Here is a 17,617-nt window from a genome sequence, read left to right on the forward strand (position 1 = left end):
CCTCTCTGGGCAGCCCATTCCAATCCCTGAGCACTCTCTCTGCAAAGGATTTTTTTCTGCTCTCCAACTTCAATTTCCCCTGGCAGAGCTTGAGCCCATCGTGCCCCCTTGTCCTATTGCTGAGTGCCTGGGAGAAGAGACCAACCCCCACCTGGCCAGAACTTCCCTTCAGGCAGTTCCAGACAGTGCTGAGGTCACCTCTGAGCCTCCTCTTCTCCAGGCTGAACACCCCCAGCTCCCTCAGCCTCTCCCCACAGCACTTGTGCTCCAGTCCCTTCTCCAGCCTTGTTGCTCTTCTCTTCTCAGTTGGGTTGGAAGAGACCTCTGAGCTCATCAAGTCCAACCCTTGATCCAACCCCACTGTGATCACCAGCCCAGGGCACTCCGTGCCCTGGGCTGGTGATCACAGTGGGGTTGGATCAAGACATGGTGGATTCTCCCTCAGTGCCACATCCACAGAATCACAGAATCACAGAATGGATTTGGGGATGGAAAACAGCCAATCCAGGAGTTCAGAGCAAGGAATTGCTGAGCTTTGGAAGCCCCAAAGCCCTTTGCTCCCAGCCCATCCGAGTGGACGGCACTGCTGGCCAAGGACACGCTCAGGGATAATTCCCAGGCAACAACTGGCGTTATTTTAGGCAGATTCAATTTGCAAGCACTCCCCAGCTATAAATTGCACAGCTCCATGGTTTCCTCTCTGCTGGAAAACCACCATCCAATGACAGCCCTACAAAAACAAACCAAAAAATCCTCCCCTGCTTGAAAGAAGAGAAGCCAAGAGGCTCTTCCTGGAAAGTCCGATGATTTAAAATAAAAACCTCAACGTCAGAACCACCAGGACTGAGCAACTCGCCCTGGGCTGCAGCACTTCAGGGCTGGAGATTAAAATCCACGCCTGGGTTAGAGTTAATCTGCTTATTTGGCTCCTTCTCAAGAGTCAAAAAGCCAGGAGCTGCTCATGTGCCAGGGATAAGGCAGATCCCCACCTAACTCAGCCCATTTCACACAAAGAAACGGGAAGAAAAAGCTCTTTCTGCATCATGATGGAAACACTGAAGACCTAAGAATTTTTGCACCAACACATACTAAATACTGGAGAAAAAGTGTCAATTAGAGAAGGGAACCCTGTAATGTTTTAAAATTTGCTGCTGTGATTTATGCCAAAGGTTTCACTGCTCTGAGGGTGCAGTGGATTAAACCTCAGGGCTGTGCTGGTGGATCAGCTGAGATTCAACACCCAGGCACAGCTCACACTCACTTTTATACACTTTCATTTCCAAGCTGTGATTAATTCTCATCATCTCAACTCAAAGCTAAACAACTGGGTCCGAAGACTTCAACAAAAAGAGTCACTTTGGTGACAAAAAGAATATAATATTTTAAGTGATTCACATCCATTTGTAGCTCCCACTTGGAAAAAATCCCAGCTGAGCTTCCTTGACACAGTTTTCTACATCCACATGTTTCTGACTTTAAACACATCAAGAGTTTCACTGCCCCACTACCTCAGGATTCCACAAAAAGGTCCTTTTTTGTCTTTTGTACTATTGCTGTTTTGAAAGAAAAGGAGAAAGCAGAAATGAAGAAGGGTCTCTAATGATGGAATTACTGCCAAGTCAAGACCTTTCTCCCATTTTCTCCCCCCACTTTTTCATCCCACAGCAAATCAAACCATAACTCTGTGCCTGCCTCCAAAACACTGACAACATTCCAAGGGCAGGACTCCCAGAATGCTGTTGGAATTCTCAAAGAGAAAGCATGAAATCTGTGAAAGTCACACAAAAATGAACTAAATAAAGTCACAAGTAATGAGTATCAACTGTGCATGGCCCAGCAAAAGCTCTTCAAGAGAACATGTGCTTGAACAGACTTTCCATCTCAACAAAGGTTCATATTTTTCACTCTTCGTAACGACAGCTGAAAAAGTTGACCAGGCAAAGAGACTCTTCCAAGGAAATTCCCCAAATGGGCAAAAATTAGACAGGATTTAAAAGGAAAAGAGAGAAGTCAAGCCTTTCAACGAAGAGAAAAAGGCAAAGATGCTGATGTGGAACCTCCCCACGAAAGGAAATCATTTGGAGCTGAGGAGAAACATCAAGGGGCTCCCTGAGTTGGGAGTCAGGGAAAACTGGCTATTCCCAGGAGAGCTTTTATGGAATCCTACTGGAGTTTCACTGGCAATTCCTGCTGCTTTTGGAGGAGGCTGCAGCCCTGCAGGGGACAGGGCTTTGGGCAGCTTTGCAACACCTGATGGGTCTGCAAAGAGGGATTTTGGAGCCAGAGAGCAGAGAAGGAAACTCTGCATTCCTCCCCCTCCTCCCGTCCTCGTTAACAATCCATTAGGAGGAACTGGACATGGGACACAGAAATCCAAATTATTGCTGTGACATCCCATCTCCCAACAGCCCCTTCCCCCTCCCTGGCAGGGGCTGCTCCCTTGGCCCAATCCAGCCCCAAAACTCCAGGGATTTACACTATCAGGAACTGCAGCAAACCAGATGATGCTCCACAGGGAGAGTTTGGAGCAAGTCATTGTTGCAGACAAATGGAATCACTTCCAGGCACAGGGCTCTGATTAACTGCAAAAACCCCTTAAAAGGTAGTCTCACATTTTAAATCTGAATGTTAATCCAACACATGCAAAGGCAAAATATCAAAGTTCAGGACTGTTTCACTCAGCCACACTGGGGTGAGTGGCTGAAAAGTCTGTTTACAGGGTGAGTTAAACTGGGGCTGACAAAGCTCAGCCCAAACTCTGGGGATCCCCAACTGGAGTCACAGTGGGCAGAGACCAACCTGGTGACCCAAACAGGACATGAAGACAAAAGAGAAACCAACATTTCTGTATAAAATCAACAGCACTGACAACCCAGAGTGCAGAAGTTCAGCAATAAAATAAATGGCAGCGATTTCAACTCATTGATCTACAAACCTAAAGGCATTTCTAGAAATATTTTCCTTCCAGAGGTGCTGCCTGTGCAGTGAAAACTCACAACCCTTGAGAGAAATGCCAGGTTTTGATTCCAACCACCACCAAAAGCATCACCCTTCCCTTTCCAGCCCCCAAATTACATCTTGCTGCCCCTGACACAGCTATTTTTGCAAACCTTCACACACAGAAGGGCTGGACCACTCCAAAGAGTCCACCAGGAATAAAAACTACAGAGAATAAAAAAAAATAACAGAAAAAGGCAAAGATGCTGATGTGGAACCTCCCAGGAAAGGAAATCATTTGGAGCTGAGGAAAATGTCCTGGGGGGCTCCCTGAGTTGGGAGTCAGGGAAAACTGGCTATTCCCAGCAAAGTTTTTATGGAATCCTACTGGAATTGCACTGGCAATTCCCCATAAATAAAAAACTACAGAGGAATAAAACCTCAAGGAGATGGACCATACAAATGAGATTCCACACAGCATTTAAGGCACAAAAAAAATCACTATCAGATCAAACACACCATCAGATATTCAACCCAGAGAGGGAAAAGGGACTTATCCGAAATTATCAGCCATTTGGGGGAGATTTCAAAGAATTTCAGACATTACAGTAGCCTGAGGGTGATGGCAGCAAGTTGTTCCTGACCAGGAATCTCCTCTCAGCTGAGACAGCTCAATAACCAGGCACCACCTCTGGGCTGTGTCACTGCTAGAAATTACCTCATCCATTTGTCATATTTTTAGCACATTTTGGGCAGTGCTGCAAGAGCTGCAAGAGATGCAATTTAACCTTTGCTAGAGACTACTCAAGGACAGGAGTGGTTTATGAGCCCTCGCCGTGTAAAAAAATGTCAGTATTAAATTTCTGCAGCTCTGACCATGGAGCTGTTTACTGAGGCTTTCTGCAAACTAATTAAATATAAGGCTCTCGTGGGACACGAGGAGAAAGAAAAGGAGAATTAAGAGATAAATCACTGGCTTTTCTTTCCTCAGCAAGTGTACACTCCAATTTAATATATTAAACCCAAAAAGAGTCTGACAGGCCGTGGCTGGGCATGGCCAGGCAGCGTCCAAATCTCACATGGAACACACTGCACAGCATAAATTAATCAGCTCTGCCTCACCACAACTTGCACAAAGGAATTGGGAGAGACAATCCAGACAAGGGGATGAGCTTGAGATATCAAAGGCTCCATATGGAGCCCACGGAATCTCACTCTGCAGCTTCACAGAACTCACAAGCCTTGAGAGCACATGGCACAGACACGTATCAAAGCAGCACTTCCCTCCCCTGCTGACCCCCTGTCATCCTGGCAGGAGAATTCCTGCTGCATGACATGCAGCCATTGCAGTTTCCTCAAAGACACAGGCCCTCCAAAAGCCACAAGAATCACAGAACCACAGACTATTCTGAGCTGGAAGGGACCCACAAGGATCATGGAGTCCAACTCAAGTCAATGGCCTACACAGGGGATTGAACCCATGACCTTGGCATTGTCACAACCAAGTTTTAACCAACTGAGGAGCCCACTGGTAGTGCCAACCTCTCCTCTCCAAGTGCAGAGAGGACACCATGAAGCCAAACACAACGTGGGCTCTGGGCATCATCTGACAGTGACACACTCAAGGGCAAGGCAGGTGTGGAGAAAAGACACCCTGAATTCCCTTCTGCAGAAGACCAAGGTTGGAGCTGAAGCTCCAGCTGCTGAAGACCATGGGATCATTGGATAATCCAGCTGGGGAGGGAGCTCAGGAGGTCACCCAGCCCATACTCAGGTGCTCAGGAATAAAGTGAGACCAAGAATCTCAAGGCTGCATCCAATCTGGTTCAACATCCTGGAGCACATTTTCCAAAGAAGCTGTGGCTGCCCCAGCCCTGGAAATGTCCAAGGCCAGGTTGGACAGGGCTTGGAGCAACCTGGGCTGGTGGGAGGTGTCCCTGCCCATGGTGGAGGTGGCACTGGATGATCCTTAATGCCCCTTCCAATCTAAACCATTCCTTGATCCTCTGCCCTGTCACCCCTAAGCACCTTTTACAAAATCCCCAACTTCATTCAGCAACAGAAAATCAAAATAAATTTGTGCAACAATGATCTATTAACCAAACTATTCTTTAAATAGTTTTTGATTAGCAACTTAAAGCTATTAAATTTTTCAACAAAGCTCAATCATTCCATTAGCAATCACTTCAAGTGCTTAAGTAGGTGTTTGTGGATTAATGGTTTGAAATGAAGCCTCTAAACACAGAGCCAGGATGGAACAGAGCAAAAAAACCCTCGAAGTTTCTAAATGTCAGGGGAAAAAAATCAGAGTTTTCTCATCTGAGGAGCAGATGATACCTTACAATTCCTGTAAAACACCACCAGGTGATTCACCTCACCCCCACAGCCAGTGCTTCATAGAATCATAGAATGGATTGGGTTGGAAAAGACCTCCAAGATCAGCAAGTCCAACTCTTGATCCAACCCCACTGTGATCACCAGCCCAGGGCACAGAGTGCCCTGGGCTGGTGATCACAGTAGGGTTGGATCAAGACATGGTGGATCAAGACATGGTGGATCAAGACATGGTGGATTCTCACTCAGTGCCACATCCACAGAATCACAGAATGGATTGGGTTGGAAAAGACCTCCAAGATCATCAAGTCCAACCCTTGGGCCAACTCCAGTCCCTTTACCAGATCATGGCACTCAGTGCCACGGCCAAGCTCAGTTGAAAAACCTCCAGGGATGGGGAATCCACCTCCTCTCTGGGCAGCCCATTCCAATCCCTGAGCACTCTCTCTGCAAAGAATTTCCACCTGATCTCCAACTTCAATATCCCCTGGCAGAGCTTGAGCCCCCCTTGTCCTATTGCTGAGTGCCTGGGAGAAGAGACCAACCCCCACCTGGCCAGAACTTCCCTTCAGGCAGTTCCAGACAGTGCTGAGGTCACCTCTGAGCCTCCTCTTCTCCAGGCTGAACACCCCCAGCTCCCTCAGCCTCTCCCCACAGCACTTGTGCTCCAGGCCCTTCTCCAGCCTCGTTGCTCTTCTCTGGACTCGCTCCAGCACCTCAATATCCTTTCTGAACTTTCATTTCACAACACAGAGAAGAGGTATCAAAAAACCTTAATCAGAGTTCACACCATCTCCACATTGTTCCCACAATGAAGGTCAGAACACCAACCCTGCTCTGTGAGGACCACGGTGTGTTTGATGAGGAGGCAGCACCACACTTGGGGATTTAAGTGGGACTTTGGTACCATCCCATCATCCCAGTGGGGGAGAGAAACCAGCACAACCTGGAATAAGGAGAGAGGTCTCCCTGCTCCTGAGAGCTTCCCTATGGAATCACATCACTATCCAGCAACCAAGGCTTCTGTGGGAGATGCAGGGCAAGTTTAATGGCATTTTAAAAAGGGCAGATGACTTCAAAGATGACACCTGAAAGCAGAGAGACAATGATCCCCCTTGTCAAAGCTGAAAGGTTCATTGCAGGGGGAGAAGGGAAGCTCCTCCACGCTCTGAAATAAATGAGGGATGGGAAGAGGGTTGTTACAGGACTGTCACATGGATTTGTGAGCTGCTTGGCCCATCTACACCTCCCTCTGAAGGAAGGGCAGGAGATGGATCAGCACCTCCTTCCTCACCCTCTCCTGGAGTCAGGGAAAGCTCAGCTGGGAGAGGGACCAACATCCCAAGACAAACTCCTCGCTGCCCTCAGCACCAATTCAGGAAGGAAAGCCCCTTCTCCCACCTCCCTGGGATCCATTTACACACTTCCTGCCTCCTTAACCTCCCCCTGTTTAAAAGAGGAACATTTTAGAAGGCAAAAAGCAAAAAAAAATCCATGTGCCACTCCTGCAGTTGACTTTTGGGCTCACATTTCCAGGTCTGTGCATTGGCCCCTCCAGGGATGAACTGAGTTCTGGCAGGAACAGCCCCTGCACACAGGGAAGCCTCATTCCCACACTCCCCATTTTCCCAGTCTCTTCTTTGAAAAGGAAGGGAAAATTTCCCATTCAGGAACACACCGAGGGGGGAGAAGATGCACTTCACTAATTCTAAAGCCTTGTTCCTTCTAATTCCCAAATATTGTGACTACAAGCTTGGATCTATCAAGCACACTTTGATGGGGTAAATAATGAAAGAACACACAAGCCTCTAATTTTACACTGACTTCAATTCCCATTTCCAAAGGCAGCCAGAAAACAGGAATAGAAACTAAACCAGTAAAAAAGAAACACGCCCTTCTCCATTTCTAACTTGAAGAACCTAAGAATTTAAAACAAAAAAAAAAAACAAAATAAACTCTTACACAGCTTTAGATTTGCTCAGATAAGCATTTTTAACAGAAATGTCAAAAGGACTTCTAGATCCAAGGTACTGGGGTCAGTGGAGCCACTGGAGGACATGCCTTGCAGGACAACATGTTTCAGTGATTTGCAATCAAGGAGCAGCCCCCCCAAGCAGGAAAAATAACCAAGCACCTAATTGCAAAACAATATTTTAATTGCCAGTTTTAATTTAGGTTTCCTGCTCAGATTTAAATCCTTTTTTTCCCCCCGAATTGCATTGATTTAACTCCATCAGCCCTGCCCCAAGGCCACCTTTCCTGCAAGCTCTGAGCATACCAAGCAAGTTTCAGCCAATTAGATAAATCACTGAATCTCATAACTTCCCAACAGCAACACATCAAGCCGTGCACAAGCCATAATTAATTTTTTAAATACGTATTAGCTCGAAAACTTTGCAGAAATCAGCAGCTCAGGGGGCATTTCACCATCCTTTATGGGGTTGATTTTTTCTTTTTTTTTGTTTTTAGGCACATGATGGCCTGAAACTCAGCCAGCTGAATTGTGCAGGAGACTTGCAGGGTCATTGCAAATCCACCTCTGTTTATTATTGCTGATGATGATGGGAGTGACACCCATGCCTTGGGTTTACTCATTTATATTTGTGTGCATCTATCTGTGTACACCCACACCCACTGCAGCCTGGAGGTGTTGCACTCACGAGGACAGCAAGAAAAAAACCAGGCACAGCAACATTATGGACTCAGCACAGCAGCAAAATCCTGGAAAAAATGGAAGTTTCCAGCACCAGCAGCTTCGCAGGGACCCTCAGCACGGTGCCCATCACCACCAGTGCAAATCTGCTCTCCTGACACTGCCCAGATTGTTCAAAGATTCCCATGACAGGCAGAGGATTAAAAAGCAATTCCCTGGCTCTCGTATTTCACATGCAAAGCCGCGTTTCAGAACGGCAGGCAGGAAAATATGGAGCTCTCACAACTCCAAAATGTGCCTATTCCGTGAAAAATCCCTCACTGTGACACCTTAAAACAGCACCCGGGGGGGGACGTGGCCAGCGCTGCAAAGCTCGGCCAGCATTGTACGAGCAGAAATCCCCGCAAATTCCAGGCAATCTGCAAACCATTTCCCCCTTCCCCACCCAAACATCCACCGCGAACTCCGAGCCTTGCGAGTCAGCACCGCAAGAGCCAAAGGCACGGAAATAAAACCATCCCTACCTTTCACTTGAGTGTCATACTCAGCGATGATCTCCTTATCCTTTTTGAATTTTGCTGGCGACGTCATGTTTTCTGTTCCGAAAAGCTGAAACCTCCAAAGGGATCCACCAGCACGCCAGACAGAAAGGCAATTTCACTCCTGCCTCGATTTTCTGCTCGTCCTCCCCCCCCACAAAAAGGGAAAAAAAAAAAATCAGTCCATGGAGAGAGGGTGTGAGAGGCAGCAGAGCAGCAGGAAAATGCAGATGTGGAGCTCAGCGCATGGAAGAGGCAGCAGTTTTGTCTCCCTGCACCAAATCCTGGAGCAGCAGCATCAGCTCAGTGAGATCCTGCAGCCCCCAAAGGCTCTTCCTGATCCTCAACAGCACAGCCAGGGAGTGGAAGTCCTTCCGCACAACATGTTTTGTGTGGGTTTGGTTTGCCTTTTCTCTCTCCTTTTTTTTTTTTATTTATTTTTTTTTCCTAATGGGTTTGGAGATGATGCAAATCAAATCCCAACCGAGGGCAGAAGGGGAGGACAAGAAGCCAGTTTGCTTTGCTTGCCTGCAAATGCAAAATAAAATCAAAATAAATATATATATATGTATTTAAAAAATCACAGCTTGCAGCCAGAATTTGTGATGGGAAGAAAAGCTGCCCTGACACCCTGACATTGCAAATCGTCCTTTGAGCAGAAAGAGTGTGAGGTTCCAAATGCAGCCCGGCCAGGTGACCCAGGGAACACACCCACATGGGGGGCAGCGCCGGGCAGGGGGACACGGGGGACAAGGGAGGACAGGGGAGGACAGGGGGGGACCCGGGGGGGACAGGGGATGGATGGTCTGGGCAGGGGGGACAGGGGATGGATGGTCTGGGCAAGGGGGACAGGAGATGGATGGTCTGGGCAGGGGGGACAGGGGATGGTCTGGGCAAGGGGGACAGGGGATGGTCTGGGCAAGGGGGACAGGGGATGGATGGTCTGGGGAGGGGGGACAGGGAATGGATGGTCTGGGCAGGGGGGACAGGGGATGGATGGTCTGGGGAGGGGGGACAGGGGATGGATGGTCTGGGCAAGGGGGCACAGGGATGGTCTGGGCAGGGGGCACAGGGGATGGATGGTCTGGGGAGGGGGGACAGGGACGTTCTGGGCAAGGGGGCACAGGGACGGTCTGGGCAGGGGAGACAGGGGGTGGTCTGGGCAGGGGGGACAGGGGGTGGTCTGGGCAGGGGGTCCCCAAGGACAGGGCATGCTCCGGGAAGGGGGGACAGGGATTCTCCGGGCAGGGGGTCCCAGAGGACAGAGAATGGTTTAGGAAGGGGGTCCCAGGGGACAGAGGGTGCTCTGGGGAGTGGGGTCTCAGAGCAGTGGGGATGCTTCGGGGAGTGGGGGCTCCTTGGGTGAGGAGTGGGATGGTTTGGGGTGCAGGTCTCAGAGGAGCAGGGGGCGTCCTTTGGGAAACGGGTCCCGGAGGAGGGGGGTCCACCTTGGGAAGGGTGTCCTGGGGGGACCCTCCTTGGGGAAGCAGCGGCCGGTTTGGGGTGCGGGGGCTGGTTTGGGATGCGGCTCCCGGGGGAGCTGCTTGGGGAGCAGGACCCCCTTTGGGAAGCGGGTCCTGCGGGGGGATCGGGGGCTCCTTCGGGCTGCAGGAACCGGAGCCGCGGGGGCTCCTTCGGGCTGCAGGAACCGGAGCCGCGGGGGCTCCTTCGGGCTGCAGCAACCGGGACCGCGGGGGCTCCTTCGGGCTGCAGGAACCGGGACCGCGGGGGCTCCTTCGGGGAGCGGCTCCCGCGGGACCGGGCGGGACCCGCAGCATCCCCCGCCCCGCACACCGGGCGGCTCTACCCGCACTTCTCCCCCGGGTTTTTTTGGGGTCCCTGCGTTTTTTCCAGCGCCCTGTGCGCGGGGCAGGGCGGGACACAACTTTTCCCCCGTCTTTCTTTTTTTTAATCTGTATTTTTCCCCCGTTTTTTTTTCGGGGAGGAGGGCGGGCGCGGAGCTGCAGCCCCCCGCGGAAGATGCGCGTACGGGGGGAGGAAGAAATAAATAAACACACGGCACCCGCCGGATCCGCATCCCGCCCGGGAAGAAGAACAATGAGGACGGCGGGGAGAGGAAGCGTGGGGGGGTCCCGCGGGTGGGGGGGCCGGGGTTGGGGGGCGCGGCTCGGGGGCTGCCGGGGGGTGGCAGGGCAGGGCCGGGGGCCGTGCGGCCGGGCCGGGCCGTTACCTGGGGCGCTGCGGGGCCGCCTCCCGCAGCCGGGGCGTCCTCCGGCCGCTGAGCGCCCGCCGAGCGCCCGGGCCCCCGCACCGGCCCCGCCGCCGCCCCGCCCCCTGCGCCGACCGACCAATCGCCGCGCCGCGCTGCGTCTGAGCGACGGGCGACTCACCCAATCACAGCGCCCCCTCCGCCCAGATGGGCCCGCCCCCTCTTCCCGCCACTGGGAGCCCATGGGCGCGCCACGCCCCAAGGCGTAGTAAGGGGCGGGGCGCGCCGCGAGCAGTGACAGCAACGACAACCAATAGAAACGAGGCAAGGCCGCGCTCCATCCAATAGCCGAACAGCAGGGGCGGAGCCACGCGATTCTTTCAATGGAGGTGGGCGTGGCCTCCCGCGCCCAATGGGAGGGCGAGGCCGGGAATTCAAACTGACAGGAGGGAGCGTGGCCGTTGCGGCGCCGGTCGGGACCGGGACATCGCGATAGGAATATCGGGATAGCGATATCGGGATCGCGATATCGGGATCGCACCCGCCATGTCCTCCAGCGGCTGCTCGTTCGAGGACCGGTGCGTGTCGGTGCTGTGCTGCCGGTTCTGCCGGCAGGTGCTGAGCTCCCGCGGGATGCGGGCGGCGCTGCTGGCGGACACCGACACCCACCTTTACTCCACCGATATCCCGCCCTCGGGGTAAGCACGGGGGGGGCTCTCCGGGGCGGGGTCGGGGCTGGCAGTGCCAGGCTCAGCCGGGGTCACACTGTGGCTCCAGCGCTTCCAAACCCGCTGTCACCAGCGGAGCAGCCCCCGGGACGCGGCTCTCCCTCCCCATCCCTCCCTTTGCAGCTCCATCTCAGTCCTCAGCTCCATCTCCTCAGTTCAGGAAAGAGATTGAGGGGCTGGAGCGGGGCCAGAGAAGAGCAACGAGGCTGGAGAAGGGACTGGATGTGGCACTGAGTGTCCTCTTAAACACCTCCAGAGACAGAGAATCCACCACGTCTTGATCCAACCCCACTGTGATCACCAGCCCAGGGCACGGAGTGCCCTGGGCTGGTGATCACAGTGGGGTTGGATCAAGGGTTGGACTTGATGATCTCAGAGGTCTCTTCCAACCCAACTGAGAAGAGCAAAATGGCTGGAGAAGGGACTGGAGCACAAGTGCTGTGGGGAGAGGCTGAGGGAGCTGGGGGTGTTCAGCCTGGAGAAGAGGAGGCTCAGAGGTGACCTCAGCACTGTCTGGAACTGCCTGAAGGGAAGTTCTGGCCAGGTGGGGGTTGGTCTCTTCTCCCAGGCACTCAGCAATAGGACAAGGGGGCACGATGGGCTCAAGCTCTGCCAGGGGAAACTGAAGTTGGAGATCAGGAAAAAATTCTTTGCAGAGAGAGTGCTCAGGGATTGGAATGGGCTGCCCAGAGAGGGGGTGGATTCCCCCATCCCTGGAGGTTTTTCAACTGAGCTTGGCCGTGGCACTGAGTGCCATGATCTGGTAAAGGGAGTGGAGTTGGACCAAGGGTTGGACTTGATGATCTTGGAGGTCTTTTCCAACCCAATCCATTCAATGATCTCCTTGGATGCCAAGCCCAGCCAAGGCTGTGCCATGCCAGACAAATCCAAACCCCAGGTTTGGCATTCCTAGGGATGCCACAGTCCCTGGAGCCACGGGGAGCTCCTGCAGCTCCATCCCCAAGCAGGGATTAGAATTTGAAATAAAGCCCTGCAAACAGAACAAACCTGATCTGTCGCTGCTCCCAGAAGGGCTCTCCCCACAGTGGGATGTGGAGCTGCTTTCCCATACCAAGATTTGAATACTAAGGAAATCAGGTTGTGAAATGACATGGTAATCAGAAAGTATGGGTTGAAAAGGAGATAAGAAATCAAAGGTTTGGTTTTAAACGTCCCAGCCTTTAAGGTGTTGCTCTGTCTCTTGGCTGGGATTTGCCAGCAACTGGGGCAATGTCTGTAACCAGGTTTCTGACAGACAGCCCAAGCCTGCAAGTCTCCAATTACCCAGAGAAACTCTGTTTTTTGGGCTATTTTGGGAGGCCTTGTGACAGCATTGCAATGTCACGTGGGTCTCTTTTGGTTTCTATATGAGTGTGGCTGAGCAGACAGAAAAATGGAACCCTGTGCTCTTGGGAAGGTTTAGAACTACACCGTGACTTGTGGCAACATCACTCGGTTGTGCCTTCAGACCTGTGCTGTTAAAACATCCCAGTTGTGATCACAGCCACATCTCAGCCTCTGTGTCTTCCCTCTCTTCCCACCCAGCACTGTTGATTTCATCGGGAGCTGCTATTTCACCCAAACCTGCAAGTGCAAACTGAAGAACATCGCGTGTCTGAAGTGGTGAGAGCTCAGCCCGTGCCACTGGCACTCCAAACTGCAGTTTAACCTCCTCACTGTCGGCTCCTGCAGTGCAAGAGTTAAGGGCTGAAAGAACAGATTTCATTCTCTGTTGCAAATTTAATGCTGCTTGATAGAAACTCAACCCAGCACTCCTGGGCACTGCTGCCAGTCTGTTCGTGTGCGAGTCCCCAGTGAAAATGTGACAACCTCGTCAGGAGTCTGAGGCTATGGGAAAGCTTGTGTGCCACCTGCCTGATTAAATGTCTGCTTCAGCACTGAGATAACTGTGTGAATAAGGCCCCTGTAAGCAGCAGTTACTCATCTTCTAATTAATAGAACATCCCCTTGGCAGATCGAGTTGTTGCGAGCAGATGGAACGCGCTGTCGCTGAAGTTCTTGGAGTTCTTTTACCCTCCTTATTAATCCCTGATATTTAAGAGTAAAACCAACAACTCTCAAATGGCTCAAACAGTTATTTGAGAGGATCCTTTCAGCTTCATAATCAAGACTTTTACCTTGTTCAGATTTAAACAGTGGCGGGGGGAGGTTGGGATAGAAACACAGTATTTTATTTTTTAGATGGAAGTAAAGAAACAGAAATATCTCACCAGAGTACGTGAAAGCAGAAAGGTGGTTGCTCTGGTTTTCAGTCAAGGGGAGTAGATGAGTCTTCAGTACTCTGGTACAGGTTGGACAGAGAAGCTGTGGCTGCCCCATCCCTGGAAATGTCCCAGGCCAGGTTGAACAGGGCTTGGAGAAACCTGGGACAGTGGAAGGTGTCCCTGTCCATGGCAGGGGGTGACACAAAGTGGTCATTGAAGGTTCCCCCTAATCCCAACCATTCCATGACTCTCAGCATCATTACTCCTACTTCTGACTCTCTCCCATGCAAGGGGCTTCTGTACAGGTGCATTTTGTGTGTGTTGAACTTGTACAGGATTCCAGTGGAATCACAGGACTCCCCCCCAGAAAAAAAGAAATAAATACACCACCATTTGTTGGTATGTAAACTAATCTGGATTACACAATTTAGGTTACTAAGGGGTTCTCTATGCCAAAGATCTCAAACTCAGATATTCTGTAACTCCTGACAGATGTTCCCTAAATATTTAAGATACTTGTTTAACCATGTTCCCTGAACTTAATCAAAATGGGAGCATTACATAATGGTCTGGTACGTGGCTATTTGTCATTAGTTTGGGCTGGAAGAAGCCACCAACTTCTCTTTTCATCACTGCTCATTATTTCACTTGTCTTTCCAGTGGCAACGTTGTTGGTTACCATGTGATCTCTCCCTGCAAACCCTGCCTGTTGTCCTGCAACAACGGCCACCTCTGGATGTTCCACAGCCAGGCAGTCCTTGGCATCCACAGGCTCGACCCTTCTGGTGGGGAACACATTGGGCTCTTTCCCTCCCTTTCCCTTCCCTTCCTTTCCCTTCCCTAACCTTCCCTTCCCTTCCCAAACCTTTCCTTCCCAAATCTTCCCTTCCCTTCCCAAACCTTCGCTTCCCAAACCTTCCCTTCGCTTCCCAGACCTTCCCTTCCCTTCCCAAACCTTCCCTTCCCAAACCTTCTCTTCCCAAACCTTCCCTTCCCTTCCCAAACCTTCCCTTCCCAAACCTTCCCTTCCCAAACCTTCCCTTCCCAAACCTTCCCTTCCCTTCCCAAACCTTCCCAAACCTTCCCAAACCTTCCCTTCCCAAACCTTCCCTTCCTTTCCCAAACCTTCCCTTCCTTTCCCAAACCTTCCCTTCCTTTCCCAAACCTTCCCTTCCCTTCCCAAACCTTCCCTTCCCAAACCTTCCCTTCCCAAACCTTCCCTTCCCAAACCTTCCCTTCCCTTCCCAAACCTTCCCAAACCTTCCCAAACCTTCCCTTCCCAAACCTTCCCTTCCTTTCCCAAACCTTCCCTTCCTTTCCCAAACCTTCCCTTCCTTTCCCAAACCTTCCCTTCCTTTCCCAAACCTTCCCTTCCCTTCCCAAACCTTCCCTTCCCAAACCTTCCCTTCCCAAACCTTCCCTTCCCAAACCTTCCCTTCCCAAACCTTCCCTTCCCAAACCTTCAGCCTTGGATTCCGAGTGCTGATTCTAACGAGGCAGCTCAATATAGTCCAAGCATATGGAGGGAGGGGAACATATGGAGGCACAAGGAAGTGTTAATCTCAAAAACTGCTTGGGGGGAGCTGCTGGGAGCTGGAAATGAAAATCTACGTGTAAATTGATCTCCCCCAGAAAACTTCCCCTCCCCCTGTGTGGCCAGAAGTGAGGGGTTTCTGCAGCAATCCCAGGGGCAGCACAAACACTCTATTTATAGTGGCTTGTGTGGCCTGCCTGGGCTCTCAGGCAGCTGTCCAAGGGACACTCTTTTTTTGGGTGAGTCATGTTGTCACTTTGACCGTCCCTAACTGAGTCCTCATTAGCTGGAGCTGCAGCTTCTTCAGCTGGGAGCTGGTGGGATGCCAAGAGTCTGGCAGGATTGGAGTCCTCAGGAATTCTCAGCCTTCTGACAAATCACTTCTCCTCCTTGCAGCTGGGAGGAACTCACTGGCTGAACCCTCAGTGGCACCTGTGGCTCAGATCAATGGTTTGAAACAGAAATCAGCCATGAGGGGGTTATCAATAGCTGCATGAATTAGCTGTGGAAATAATTCTGTGAGTTTAGTCTTTGAATTGTGCTGCAAACAACAACAGCACTCCCCAGATCACTTTGAAAAAAAACCCAGAAAAAATATATATATTTATCAGGAACGTGACTTACCAGGTTTAGCAGTGATTATTTTCTCTCAAAATAGACAGTTGTGCAATTTAAAATTGAAGTCACAACCCAAAAATATCTTCCTCCCCCCCCCCCTGTTTCTTTCCCTCCTTCCCACCAGGTGTGAATGTTTTGCTCTGGGGCAACTTGCCAGATTTGGAGGAAAGCACAGATGAAGATCCTTCCTGCACCTCTGAGGAGGAGTACATCAGATAAATGGGATTAGCCACTTTCTTCCCTGGATTTCTTGCCTTGCTGTTTGGATTGGTTTTTCCTGATGGCCCATCTGAGCTTAAACAACAGGGAAAAAAAAACACAAAACAGGAAATCTGGAAAACCATCCCAAAAAAGGGAAGCATCTTCCTCTTTCCCTGCAGCCTTCCCCAGACTCGAATCTTCTGCTGGGGCTGCTCTGCTTCTCCTGCTCTTTGCAGCCTGTTCTCTGCCCCAGGGCACCCCAGGGTGCTCCCAAAGGTGCTCTGGGGACTGGCAGAGTCTTCCCATCTTCATCTCTCAATACTTTCAGCATCTTGTCTCCATAGAGATCAAGTTCAGATTTTCCCCCCTCTGACAAAACCTAAATTCTGCAATGTCTTAATGCCCAACAGAGCAACACTGGAGCTTTTCTTCAGGTCACCAATAAACCCAATCCTGTTTTCCATGTTATTTTCCCCCTTAGAGGGTGGGCATCCCTCCAAAACACAACTCAGCCATGCAACTGGGGCTTTATATAGAAAGGAAAAGAGATCAGGTCAAATATTTGGTGTTCAAGCCTAACCTTGGACCCTGAGGCATAAAAACAATCTGGTTCCTCCAAGTAATGGATTCAAAGCTCATTTTCTGAGTGGTTACAAACATAATATTTGACTTCTGAACTGCTCACCTGAAGGGTCACCTGTAGAAAATTCAAGATAAAATCATATAAAAGAACGGAGAACACTTTTAAATTTGGATTGATGCTGAATAAATCATTCTGGAGCCTCTTGTGGTACTTGAAAGGGGTGAAACAAAGACAGATCTGAACTGTCTTATGTCTTTACTGCAAGTTATATATTTCTTAATTAATGGTACTACCTCTCCTGCCTTGTTTAAATATATGTGGGTATATATATGTATGTGTATGTCTTGTTTTGAATCCTGTGCTATGTCTGCTCATGAAATAAAAGCTTTGGACTAAAGAGTCTTCAGGGCTGTAATTAATATGGATGTGTAACGACCTCAGATAATCAAAACAATAAAAGAGCATCTTGTATTAAAATAATAGAATAATTAGGTTTTTGGTATTATGAATTTGTTTGAGACAACCCCCAAAAATCACTTTCTCTTTTCTCTGACAGTTTCTCAGCCTTAGTCAGTTAACTCTTCCATAATTCAATATTCAAATTTTTGCCAGGTTTCTGTTCACGTTGGGGCTCCAGGATGAAGCTCCAAGGTGACACCTCAACGATTTTTCCAACAGAATTCATGAGCTAAAATTACCTCTGATTGTTTCTGCATAAGGAACACAACAGTTCAAATACAATCCTGCTTATTGCCAGTTCAACACTTGTCATTTATCCCCTCCATGGCTCCCTGGCAGGGCAGGGGCAGGGGCAGGGGCAGGGGCAGGGGCAGGGCAGGGAAAAAGGGCAGGGCAGGGCAGGGAAAAAGGGCAGGGCAGGGCAGGGCAGGGCAGGGCAGGGCAGGGCAGGGCAGGGCAGGGCAGGGAAGGGAAGGGCAGGGAAGGGAAGGGCAGGGAAGGGAAGGGCAGGGAAGGGAAGGGCAGGGAAGGGCAGGGAAGGGAAGGGAAGGGAAGGGAAGGGAAGGGAAGGGAAGGGAAGGGAAGGGAAGGGAAGGGAAGGGAAGGGAAGGGAAGGGAAGGGAAGGGAAGGGAAGG

The 17,617-nt window shown here is 50.6% G+C and overlaps 2 protein-coding genes across 4 annotated transcripts in view; one reads left to right on the forward strand and one right to left on the reverse strand.

Moving 5' to 3' along the window:
- Positions 1-10,741, reverse strand: part of SRGAP2 (SLIT-ROBO Rho GTPase activating protein 2) — a 113,411-nt gene extending 102,670 nt beyond the window's left edge. For all 3 annotated transcript variants that reach the window (XM_071578414.1, XM_071578413.1, XM_071578415.1), the window contains exons 1-2: positions 10,655-10,741; positions 8,449-8,991 (exon numbers count right to left, since the gene is read on the reverse strand). In XM_071578414.1, the coding sequence (XP_071434515.1) occupies positions 8,449-8,515 (67 nt within the window). In that variant the 5' untranslated portion in view covers positions 8,516-8,991; positions 10,655-10,741. The remainder of the gene's footprint in view (positions 1-8,448; positions 8,992-10,654) is intronic.
- A 347-nt stretch (positions 10,742-11,088) lies between these two features.
- Positions 11,089-17,010, forward strand: FAM72A (family with sequence similarity 72 member A). The gene is made up of 4 exons (XM_071578640.1): positions 11,089-11,331; positions 12,907-12,984; positions 14,247-14,371; positions 15,863-17,010. Exons 1-4 carry the CDS (start codon positions 11,180-11,182, stop codon positions 15,955-15,957), a joined length of 450 nt encoding a protein of 149 aa, XP_071434741.1. The 5' UTR covers positions 11,089-11,179; the 3' UTR covers positions 15,958-17,010.
- The last annotated feature ends 607 nt before the right edge of the window (positions 17,011-17,617 follow it).

The sequence above is a fragment of the Pithys albifrons genome, chromosome 28, assembly GCF_047495875.1.
Source record: "Pithys albifrons albifrons isolate INPA30051 chromosome 28, PitAlb_v1, whole genome shotgun sequence".
Lineage (NCBI taxonomy): Eukaryota > Metazoa > Chordata > Aves > Passeriformes > Thamnophilidae > Pithys > Pithys albifrons.